At 40.3% G+C, this 13,008-nt stretch overlaps 1 protein-coding gene across 1 annotated transcript; it reads left to right on the top strand.

The window, feature by feature from the left end:
• Positions 1 to 10,083: 10,083 nt before the first annotated feature.
• LOC149078127 (ran-binding protein 3-like) lies at positions 10,084 to 11,463 on the top strand. The gene has a single exon (XM_089241444.1). It carries the CDS (start codon positions 10,178 to 10,180, stop codon positions 11,366 to 11,368), a length of 1,191 nt encoding a protein of 396 aa, XP_089097570.1. The 5' UTR covers positions 10,084 to 10,177; the 3' UTR covers positions 11,369 to 11,463.
• Positions 11,464 to 13,008: the final 1,545 nt, after the last annotated feature.

Raw genomic sequence — 13,008 nt, 5'->3', positions numbered from 1 at the left:
GTTTAATCCAGAGCCCCAAAATGAAACCTGTAAACATGGAGCCCCCGACTTGGAAGCTTGTCGGTCATCCCCCACTGCGAGTGCCATGAAAAATTTTCATTTGTATTCGTTTTACCAACGAATAAAATCCAGGACCCCCCAACCAATTACCCGGGACACCAATTTGCAAATTTTTTGGAGCCCCCAGACTGGCTTTATCTCGGGCTTCCGCTGTTGGAAATTCTACAACAGAAAAGAATGAGATTCATCCAGGGCCCCCAAAATGAAACCTGTAAACATGGGGCCCCGACTTGGAAGCTTGACGGCATCCCCCGGTGCGAATGCCATGAAAAATTTTCATTTGTATTCGTTTTACCAACGAATAAAATCCAGGACCACCCACGCAGCTACCCGTGACCGAATTCGCAAATTTTTTGGAGCCCCCAGACTGGATATATCTTGTGCTTCCGCTATCGCAAATTTTTCAACGTTAAAGCAGCAAGAAAACAATCAGATCCATCAAGGGCCCCTGGAAATGAAAATTTTTAACTTTCCCATGAAGGTATACGTACAATCCCCCCCCCCCCCGTGTACCCCGACCCTGTGTGTTGGGAGCACTGTTGTTATATGTATATTATACATATACATACCTCTCGGCATGACCCCCCCCCCCCAAAAGGGCAGGGCTGACAGCAGGACCAGAACGATTCTTATCACTTTTTGATTTTTCACACTATAAATTAACCACAGAGGGGCCCTGAAAACATGATTTGGGGGCTCGCCATCTAAATTCCAACCTAAGGGCCCTGCTGTAGGATATTTGAGCCTCTCGGTACATGCACATAACATGGTCCCGATGGGTCAAATGGGTCCCAATATGTGCTAGAGTTAAATGAATGCTTGACCCAAAATCGTAACCGACTTCCGTAACACAAAAACGTAACAGATTTCCGTCACTCAAAAACTTCACCCACTTCCGTCACTCGGTTGCTTAGCAACAGGCCCTTTTCGAGTTTGTGATTTTATATTATAGAGTAGATAAATTATATTATGATAATTAAGGCAAAAACTATAAATATTCACCTCACACTTTTGCCAAGTTCAGCGTTTTTTCTGAAAACTTTCAGCCAATTTAATTACGATCGGTGATTGTGCCTGCTTTTGACAACGTTTCTTGATGAAAATCCCTGATGTCCCGTTTTTTTTACGGATTATTATTTCAGATCCCAGTTTACCGTGTTTTCCTCAATGAAATGGTCATCGGATCATTTTTATACTTTTTTCGTGAAACACTGTGCAGTTTTGTTTACTGCAATTTGTAGCAACACTTCATGTCCACACCCTTCAGCAATTTTAGCAGTAGTTATTAAATTGAATTTGAAAAAATAAATTGAAATTTTTAGCAAAATTTAGTGATAAGTATATGACGAAAGACGTCACTCTCCCCTTTGTTAATACGTTACACACTGAAAACTGACTGAGCGAGGAGCTATCGATGTTTCAGGAAAGGAAAATTCATCACTGCCCTCACGGGGTAGTCCCTGTAAAGGCCATAGAACAGAACCATAGCATTACACAGTCACAGTAGGAAAGAAAACGGTGTTCTTCCTTAAATTTCATCCCAATTAACTAATATTTATATGTATTTCTATGCAAAACCTGACCCCGACTAACGTGCTGTCGAGTTACGTGGTTGTCACCGTCCCACCTATCGCGTAAACGTCGTGGTACTAGTGTAGAAGGTAGAAGAAGCAATTTGCGGGCCTGCAAAAAATTAATGTACGGGAGAAATAATTTGTAAACGGGAAAAATAAGCACCGAGCTTTCGTCTTCCCCACTTATATAGAGATATTAATGTCAATGGACAAATGGTTGATTTTCGTACTTACAATATTAGTATATTGCTTTACCTTGTTAACAATCGGCAAATGTTAGAGATTTAACCAGACCAGACTTGGAACGTTTCCGTCGCTGCCCAGCCTTTGCAGGCTGTCTGGCGACTTACAGATCACCAGGGGTGGTATGTGTGTAAGGTGTATAGTGTATAGGGAATGAACGAGCCAGGAGAGTATTGTTTACAAATCTTCGCGAAATGAATGCTCATCGAGATAAAACACAACACATTCGAAGAACAAGGGGGAAATGTCTTGAGGGAAGTAACTGATGATAGCAAATGTTAGAGATTTCAGAGCAGACCAGAATTGAACTTTGAGCTGATTCCCAGCCCGCGGGGGCCAACTGCTGGCATAAAAACTGGCCAAGAACTCCTGTGAAGAAAAAAATGTGTCCATGTTTGTAGATAGATATGTGTTTGCATGAATGTGTAGTGTACGTAAAAAGAACTGGTCAAATTGGTTAAAAGTCATGATCTGGCTATAAGCAGGCAAATGTCATCACAGTTCACAGAAGCAGGTCACACAATCTGCAGCTAGCAACATCTATTCCAAGTGGAATGGGGGAAAAAACATCACATGGGAGTCGTGACGCAAAAACCCCAGCAATAACATCAAAAATGCAATATAGGTAACAAAGTGCTGTTTCAACTCAGTGCATCAGAAATTAATGGGGATTTACTATTGACAAATTTTATGTAAGCAAAACAATCCAAAGTTCAAAAAGAGCCTTCTCGCTCTTTTTTTTTTTACACCTTTTTCATATATAGGTCAAAGTTCAATATGCAAGTTCAATTGAGAAATACATGTGTGTATATACAAAACTCAATAATGAGAAGATACAAGTCGAATAGATACATAGTGTGCAAGTAATGTATGCACAATTGAATAACAGAATTTACGTATTAAAATACCAGAGTTATATTATGTGCGTATATATATCTATACAAAAATACCTTAAATAACAATTAACATATGATATAAAATGCGAGAAATCTTACGTTTTTTAACAAAAAAATATTTAGTTTTTAATTACTGTTTTTCACAAAAAATCAAAATTTATTGTGAGATGTTCAATAAAAAGTTACTTATTGTGATTTTAATTTCTCCTTATGTTTGACATGACAGATGGCAGTAGCTGCTGATAACAAGATATATCCGTTAATATTGTACGTTAATATTGTATGATAACCTAAATAAAAAATTAGGAAAAGTCGTGATCTATGGAAAAAAGCAATTGGCATTTTGATAACGCATTTTTAGTAATCAGCTAAACTCGTCATTAGCATTTGTAGTAATCATTTTTCAACATAATTCATCGTCTTATCCCACAATACAACTAAATATGCGAGACATGAAAAAGAATTTGCACTGGAAATTTTAATATGCAACATATGGAAAGAAATCTCGAACTATTATAAGGTAGACATTCTGATGGGTCTTTTCGAAACACGAATCATCCACTGACGTTGCTGTAAAGATGGTGGAAACAGTATAACAAAACTGGGAATATATTAAAAAATGATGTTGAAAGGAGTGAGTTGTAAGAGAATCGGAATCTGAAATTTCAAACACGAATTACCATTCAAACAGCAATGTTTTACCGTGGCAAATAATCATTAAAAGCAATTCGTGATTGTACAGGGTGTCCATAATTAAAAGACCCTATTTTAAAGTAGCCTACAGACGAAACCAGTCATCAGAAAATTGTGAAATTTGTGGACTTCATGAAGTGATGGGAATTTGTTTCAGCGGAAAAAAAATTAGTTGCACATGTGTCGCCACCAGTGAGCATTTTACTAAGAATCAACACAGTTAGGCAAATGTTTACAATTTTAACAATTGTTAAACACTTTTACAATTGTTACTACAACAAAACATGTTCCACGTGATGGCCATCATTCTCATATAACATGTGAAATCGCAAGGTGGCATATTCCACAACTGACTGAAGTGTGTGTTTTATTGTGACTTTTTAACGGGCAGATCAGCTCATATTCGCGCCTCGAAGTTGGGAACCGCTGAAAACCAACCTCAGCCGACCACCACTGCGGTAACGGTGGGGTTTCATTCCGGATCCTCGCGATGCTACTCCGTGACTATGACCACTCGACATGGGCGGAGATACGGGGGGGGGGTGTAGGGGGTGCGTCAAAGGTGGAGTCGACTGATCTAATGTATACATGCATATATGGAATTGTCATCATCTCATCTTGCCCCTCCCCACCCCAGCAATAACGACCGTGCCCCCTCCCAGACTTCCAAGTCTATCTCCGCCTATGCCACACGACCACCACAGCGGCTATATGAAAAAAAAAACTAAATAATGCATTTTTTTGTTCTCTTTATAATGTATCAAAATCTATCGATTTTGGTTACAAGTTTTTTCATATTGTCTAATTATAATTATCGGATCAGTTTCTATGGGCACTCACTTCGGTATCCAACTCTTAAGTTTACAGTGTACATACACAGTAAACAATATCACTTCAGCAGTTCATAACTCAAGTGACCATGTCAACAACGAAGTTAGTGGATGAGTGACAGTATGAATGACCGAGTGAGTATGCGATTGTCATGATCGCACCCAACACTTCTCTCTCCCTCCCCATATAGGGAAACCACAAAGCACGCATAAATACATTAGAAGCAACACGTGTGTTCCATTTTCCCTCGCCAGGAATTCTACGACGCACTTGTGTACTGAAATGCGTACAAGTTGCGCAACGCAATCTTCTATCGTCATTCGAGACAGACAATGCGCCTCTGAGCCAATGAAAAACCTTGATAGATATCAGGCGATTGCTTCCAACCAATAGCAGGCTTTTACACCGACTTGGTGTGAGAGCACACGAGGCTTTTCGCCAGAGAGATTCTAGGAGTTGGTCGGCTAACATTGTCGCGTGTGTGCTGTAACTCTCTATTTTCCTACCCCGGGTCGAGGGCCCCTAATGAAGGGGTGGGGGAAAGAAATCATCATTAAGACCTCTCACGGAGATGCTGGTGAGTGAACCGAATTTTATTTAATATTGATTATATTATGTGACATTTTTTCTGTACAAGCAGTTGTGTGAAAGTGATTGTTCGACTATATTCTATATTGAGTTTAGTGTAATGCACCACGATTAGGGCTTACCACGAATGAATAAAATGAACTTATAATTCTCTAAGTGAAAGTGAAGTATCATTATTTTCGCAATGACCTTTTCATAATTTCTTTATCATATTATGTCGCTCAAAAGATTTGAGAAGAGCAGCACCGCGACACGATTGTGCGGACAAGAAAGTAGGTGAGTTACCGACTGAATGAATCTCCAAACGAAAGGCTCACTCGGCTACTCTTACGGTCTCTCATCCACTCACTTGGTCATCATACTGTTAGATGAGACATCCATACTCTTTTTTTTTATGGGCAGTGCAGTGTATTATACACTTAATTATCATTATTGTTTTGGTGATATATGCTTTTATATTGGGTTGCAGTATTTTGATTATATTTGACATCCATATTTTTATGGCACCTTTTTTTTTTCAGCCACCTCGTTGGGCAACTTGCTTGATTTCACCTTTGTGTTTGTAATTGTAGTTGACGGTCGTTTGATAAGTAAAGTAGAAAATAATTGATACATTTTTATTTTGTTGTAAAATTCTATTTTATATTTCAACGCAGATGACAAGTCAATTATCTATGTATGTCGATTTATAATTCAACTGACATAGTTCCCTTCAAGCTCAACACACACATTTTTCAATGACGTTCAAATTTCTTAATACCGTTAGAAAATTACATTTTCTCTAACTCTTCAAAAAAGTCATTTACAGCTGCATCGGTTGGCATCTTCGTTTGGTATCATTTGATAATAAAAAATCAACAGGCGAAAATTTCTGTATTGAGGGCAGAAAAACGTGTGGTCAAATCCGTAAAATTTAGTGGATGAAAGATTTGTGCAAAGCTTAATCCTGAAATTTGGCCCTCGCAATGTACAGTATTTGTAAGATTGCGTATTGGCTTTGTGAAGTAGTCACTTTTTTTGTGTGTCCATCTTAGCTGTTCCACCCGCAGCTGTTCTTTCAAATTTTTCAGAAATATGGTATAATGTTCTCCAATTCCTTTGGACAAATTTAAGGTCCTTCTGGAGGTAGTATAGAGGGTGTTCTGTAAGTGCTAATGCGGCCTTTACCTCATCAACCGCCCGTCGTAGAAACACGATTCCAATTTAAAACAATTTCAAAATGTTTTCAAAAATTTACCGAAATCGTTTTTGAAAGTGAAAATACACAGTTTGCCACTTTATAAAAAATCCAAATTTTCATACAGTCACCTTGTCTTCTAACTTCCAATTAGAAACTTGTTGCCTTGTATCTCCTGAGGCCAACATCAAAATTCAAGTTTCTAACTGCAATATTCGCTGTAATATCCTTGTTCAAAAATCAGAGGAAAATTATGGAAAAGAAAGCTTATATATATAACCTAATAGACACAACGATCCCTTCCCTCATTTATGTTGTCTTTTCGAAACTTTTCTCCAATTTTTGAATTCAATCTGAATTCAAAAATTCATCACTCAGCTTCTCATCTCAGCGAATATTGCAGTTAGAAACATAAGATTTCTTTTGTTGGACTCAGAAGAGACAGGGCAACAGTTTTCTATTTGGAAGTTAGAGGACAAGGAGACGACATGAAAATTCAGATTTTTTTATTTTGTGACACACTGTATTTTCACTCTTAAAACAAGTACTGATTTTTGAACGAATTTTGAGCTTTTTTTAAATTGAAACCATATCTCTATGGGTAACGTTGACTAAGGGTGCTCAACCTTTGAGGGAATGCAGACCACATCAGGGGTTTGAAAATGGGTCGCGGGCCACCGGTGACCCGAACACCGTTTACCGACCCACAGTTTATTTATGTGAACTATAAATGTACCACGGGCCGCTAATCTGGAACTCTGCCTCAGGTCACTTAAGAGATCTGGAGATGAGCCGTGGGACACTCGGACTGCTTCAGCGTGCTCTGAAATTATGTCGCACGTTATTCAAGTGATGCAAATATGCCGCTGGTCGCTTAATCGATGTGGAATCGCACCGCGGGTCACTAAAGAGATTTATTCATGTGCCACTTAGATTATTTTCACAAAGTTTGGGTCGAGGTCGCGGGCAACATCAGATGACCACATTTGATCCGCGGGACATGGGTTTAGCATATATGCCGTAGACTTAATCAATGGTTTCCGGGGTGGTGGCCTTATCGGATGTTCTTTCTTAGAGTTCCCAGGAACTCATTTCAATTCAGCTTTGATCTAAGCAGCTTTTTTGCAACTGTTTCAGATATATTTTTTCACTCTGCAGGACACTTATCATATTCATAACTAACTGCAACAACCCGAATTGGGAACGACGCACCGAAAAAACTAATCACAAAGTTATTTGAGCTTGTTGTGGCAGGTTTCGAAGAGTGATAGATATACGGTCGCAATAATTTGAAAGTGATCGTGTGCGTCATTTGAAGAATTTTATTTAGAAACAATTATAATCATCACAGGACGATTGAGCAGGCTCCTACGGTCATTATGTGTGGATGATGGGAGCGCTCTGAGGGTTGAAAAAAATGAAAGGTTTAATTTTCCCGACGATTTACCACGAAGCAGCTATTACGATCTTTACGAAGGGGCTTTAGCAGCTATATAGCTGATGCGAAGATGTATTTAGAGAAGAGAGAAAATTCAACTGCCCTTGCTCTGCGGGGAATCAGGCCCGTCAGGGGGGGGGGGGGGGACCGCCACCTGGCTTCAAAAAATACGATAGAAATGGACAAACAAGGTGAAATATATATATACAGTCGAATCCCGTTATAACGAACTCCAAGAAACCAGAGAAATCACTTCGTTATAATGAAATTTCGTTATAAAGAAATTCCAGTTTTTAGCATTGTTCCTAAGTAAACTTATCTAGAGGATTAGAAAAGTGTTCGCTAAAACGAGATTTTCGCTATAACGGTATCCGTTAAAACGGGATTCGACTGTATATACTACACACACATACACACCTATATTAAGTACACATTCTTTGCCCCCTCCCAGAAAAAGTTGAATTTACTGGCCTGCGGGGAAGTGAACCCACTTCCTATCACTTGCCGGGTGAGCTACCCAGTGCACGCGAGCTTTGAGCAAAAATTGAGATATTTGTTGCCTTTGTAGTCTAGTGACTAGGGTGCTCACTCGGCAAGTGAGGATTCCCCCGCAAGGGCACAGTTGGATTTCCTGTCTTTCCTAGATACATATCTTTGCATCGCCCAAATGTTACAAAAATCTTCGTACGGACAGCGGAAAGTGACAACAGCCACGGATATTATGATCTTCTCTGTTGTTTTTCCAGTCTGATTCGTGGTACGATAATGATTTGCATATTTGACTAGGTTTTCAGCAAGACGCAAAATATCGACCAAAGGAAAGGAAACTATTGACTCTCTCTTAAGAAGTGAGAGACTTTACCACACACTGTGAATATTTGGAAAAATCTTAAGCGGAACCAGTGGAGGTTATTTAAATTAAGGATGAGGAAAAACGCGAGCGAGTGTTGCGTTATGAATTATTCATAAAACTCTGAACTAGAATCTAAGCACTTAAGGTAACATTTGAGATTTTTCTCGTGTTTATATTTCTTTCTTCTAGGAGTTACGGATTCCAAGCCCCTGCATATCAGATATGCATGACCTTTTCAGTCCGCTGGCCAGATATCTGGTATTTCTGTCGCTCGAGGGCTAGAGACGTGTATTTGTGGGTGACCATATGACCCGATTTTGCAAGATATTTTCCTGTAATTTTAGTCGTCCCAAATTTTTTTTACATTATTTCTCGTTTTTGTGTTATTTGCAACAAAGCAGACTCAGATATTTGAAATAAAGATTATTTTATGACTCACAAATTATGTTATGATGAGTATATATTGCTCCATCATATAATTATAATCATGTGTGTACCGTACATTTTATTCATCTCAAGTATTTGTCACACAAATACATTTTGACGTGAATACTTCTGACGATACTGGGAGCATTTGCAAAAAGTTGCGTGACGAAATTCTTTAAACGCTCATATCTCAAGGAGTACGCAACGTAAGTCGAAAGCAATGGCATCGTCAGATGCACTTTGCAAAGGCGCTTTCAATGGGGGTTTTCAATATTTCTTCCAGTCTGGGCACTAGGCCAACCGCCCTGATTCGTGACAAATTGTTTTACGCAGTACTTCAAAAAGTTCGCAATGCAAATCAACGGTAGTGTATCGTCAGATGCACATTGCAAAGGCAAATCCAATAAAATTATATCACTCCGGTTTCAATATCTCTTTCTGTCTGGGCACCAGGCCGACTGCCCTGATTCGTAGCTAATGGTTTTCCGCTATATCTCGAGCAGTTCACAATGAAAATAGACGATATTCGTATTGTTTGTTAGCTATTCCAAAGACAAAGACGATGATAACGAGGTAATTGCATTATTTCCGCACCTACCACGCGATTCAAAGCACAAAAAAAAAAAACGCATTCACGTCGGAGCTTGTAGTTATATCTATGGCACAGTGTACCGCATATTTTTTGGTGATGTTTTTACATCGTGACTTGCCGTAGCCTTCTATTTTTCACCATTGGTGATTTTTCAGCAATCTTAGCGATAGAAGGAGGAAATTTTACTTCGCCTTGATAATTTTTTGGATGTAATTGACTGATCTCTAGTGAGTGTTCAGTGATGTTGCCGATGATATCTTAACGAAAAATCACATCAGAGAGAAGTCCCGTTTTTTAAAATATGGTACAACAGTCCTGATGATCATAACCATCATTTATAAATAATAACAATAACTTTCGTCGACGATTTTAGTCAAGAGTACATAAACCTTCGTTAAAAATATGAGACATTTTTCAAATCGTTAATTTTTCCAATCATTCTGCGATTTTTATTCCATTTTTTCAATATCCTATTCATACCGTGCATGGAGTGATTCTCCGACGTCGCTGGAGTGCGTGTATGGTTTGTAAAATTATTAGTTTAGGGAAATAGAACTCATCTATACGCGGCGTTTCCTCATTAGAAAAGTAAATATTTTATTTTAGTCATTATTTTGCGTCTCGTGGTTCTCGGTAGGCAAATAATATCAGCGTAATTATTGAGTCACTTTTTTCGAAATCAAATTATCGCCAATGATAACATTTCACCCAGGTTGTCAGTGTCCATGCGTTTCGGTTAGCGATTGACATTTCTTCGTCCGTTGAATAGTCTTTGTTTTTCCTCCCCGATCAGTCGCTTCTGTGGAATGTCGTCAACCCGAAAAAGTTCACCCGAAGAAACTTCGATTCCACCAGCCAATAGCGATGGCAACAGCAAGCCGAAACCGACGGATGGCGACTCAGCACTGTCAGCTCAGACCGAAAAATTGAATCCGATGGAGCCCGAAAAGAAGCACACGGAACTCCCAGAAAACACCAAAAACGACACCTCGCCTAACGTTGCAGATCGAGCCGGAACTCTTCAAGCTAGTGCGCCAACGACTGCCATCACTACTATTTCTCAGTTATTCGCTCCAAGAGACAAGCCAGCCGCACAGTTCCCTGATATATTCGCTGCGAGTTCCTGTGCTCCGGCTTCCAGCGGCGCAGGTATAATCGGCTGTGGGAGTTTTAAGGCTTTCGTAGTACCTGATCAGGCGACTAAAGAAGGCGGCAACGGTTTCGTATTCGGAAGTAATTTACATGAAAGGGCGTTCAACTATGATCTGGCACCGCTGAAGAGCGAACAGTTGGCTCCTACAGAGCAGCCTGCCAGTAATAATTGTGGTTTGACGTTCGCGGGTTTGGCTGTTTCAAAAGATGCGACGAACTGGAAAAACACGGAGAAGTCTCTCTCGGATTCCGCCAAAGAGTACGAGATGAAGAACCCGCGGATGAAGTTGGAAGAAGTCGAAGTAATCACTGGCGAGGACGGCGAGTCTGACGTTTTACAGATTAATTGCAAGTTGTTTGTGTTCGAGAAGACAAAAATGGATTGGCAGGAGAAAGGAAGGGGGTTCCTACAGCTCAATGATTGGGAGGCCGCCGGAGTCCTGCATTCTAGACTCATCATGCACGTTCAGGGCAGTCTCAGGCTCGTGTTGAATACCAAAGTATGGTCCGCGATGAAACTCAAACGTCCGAGTCAGAAGGCTCTCCAGTTTTCGGCGGTCGATTCGGACGAGGGCGTCAAAGTCTATCTCGTCACCGCGGGAGCCGCAGAGATCGAGCGGTTGTTCAACGCCCTGGATTGGCGCATCGCTAACCTCAAACACCGGGAAACGGTTTCTTCTTCGAGCAAGACGAACGGGGTTTCATCCGAAACACCTTCCCTCGACACGTTCGGCAACGTCAGTTCTCCTCGGAAACGGTTGAAGGCGATGCATCCCGAAGACGGCAGTGCGGAAAACATCACGACAGAGGGGCACCAGCTCCGAGAACTCAACGGATTCAACTGATGGCATCAAGCCGAATGAAGCGAATGCTGCAAAAACAAATCCTCGAAAAACAGCATGAAAAAAACTTCTCACGAGGGAAGCAAGAAACGAAAGAGAACAGCAAAAAAAAAAAAGAAAAAGAAGTGACTCTCAGCTAGTGACTTGGTGACTCTTTTACTCCAAGTATTTGGTCGTAAAATTCGGTTATAACGAACGTTCTCATTCTCAGTACCCTCAACACCTCCTCTTCAAAATTCTCTCTCTCTCTCTCGACACTTAATTTAGACATGTCTTCCTCATCACGAGAACAAAAAAAAGAAAATTAAACGAACTTTAACCTCAGGAAAATTTGTTTTTGTGTAAAATTAAATTTTATTGCTAACAACATATCACGAAATGGAGCCTAATTTACTTATGCTTGCTTCTTTCGCAATATGCACATTACTTGATATCGTTAGAGACCGACCAAAAGAGTGGTATAGAAAGCAAGGGACAGGCCGTTGAGAGACCGAAACAGTGACCAAGAAACCACGCTAGTGAATGACCAAAAGAATGGTCTACGGAGTAAGGGACTAGGTCAGTAAACGACAAAAAAATGATCTATAGAGTTAACTAGCATGAAAGTGATCAAAAGTGTATATGCATGTGAGCGACCTAGAGAACAAGAAGCCAGGTCAGTTAATGCATGAAAGAGTGACATGAAAAGCAAAGGACTAGGTCAGTGGGTGACCATATAGAGTTCGTAAGATTGTGAGTTACCAAAAGTGAGGTGTGATGGCATGTGAGTGGCCGAATGAGCGACCTAGATAATAAAGTAGACACAGCGGTGTCATTTCTTCACATCTGAATTTTTTTTTTCTCACAGTGCTTTGTGCCCCTTCCCGAGTAACTATGTTATGGCTTCCCATCAACTTGATTTTAATCTGTGGCCCCTTTGGAGTACCCCAGGACCTCAAGGGGGGGGGGGTGTGCATACGGTCCCAGAATGAAAATCACTGACCTTGACGGCAACACTGAGTTTTTCGGAACTTCATAATATATAATTATTTATGACAAATATACTACATATTTCCGGAAAATTAACCGAAAGCAGTTCTACGCGAGTGAGAAAGGAAGCAAATGATCGAGTGAGTGATCAATATGAATGGATAGATGAGCCAGTGAGCAATTTAGTGGGCGAATGACAGAGTGAATGAATGGCCAATAGAACGAATGAGTCACTGGGTCAATGACGGAATGAATGAATAAGCAAATGAGTCGGTGATAAGCAGGTGAGAAAATCCAGTGAAGAAGCAATTAAGTGAATGGGTGAGTGAACAAATAAGTCAGTGAGGGAGCAGGAGAGCAAATGAGTCTGAGTGAACAAGTGAGAAAATGAATCAGTGAGTGAGCAAGTAAGGGAAAATGAGTAAGAGTGAATGAGCTATCAAGGGGGTGAGTGAGTGAGTGGATGAATCAGCAATAAAGTGATTCTATGAATAGATAACTCTGTCCCTCGCTATTTCCTCAATTACAAGGTCGCTCACTCTATCACTCACTCGCTTATTCACTCACTACCTCATTCACTCACTCCCTCATTCACTCATTCTCTCACTCCTTCATTCACTCACTCCCTCATTCACTTTTGTTACTAACACTCACTCGGTCGCTCACTCTGTCCC

The sequence above is a fragment of the Pholcus phalangioides genome, unplaced genomic scaffold (assembly GCF_987345545.1).
Source record: "Pholcus phalangioides strain wild (caught in Gottingen) unplaced genomic scaffold, Ppha-v1.0 ptg000014l_1, whole genome shotgun sequence".
Lineage (NCBI taxonomy): Eukaryota > Metazoa > Arthropoda > Arachnida > Araneae > Pholcidae > Pholcus > Pholcus phalangioides.
This window is presented reverse-complemented; position numbering and strand designations above follow the sequence as displayed.

What these genes read in the sequence shown, in the direction of transcription:
- LOC149078127 (XM_089241444.1), top strand. Translation starts at nt 10,178, where the DNA reads ATGTCGTCAACCCGAAAAAGTTCACCCGAAGAAACTTCGATTCCACCA.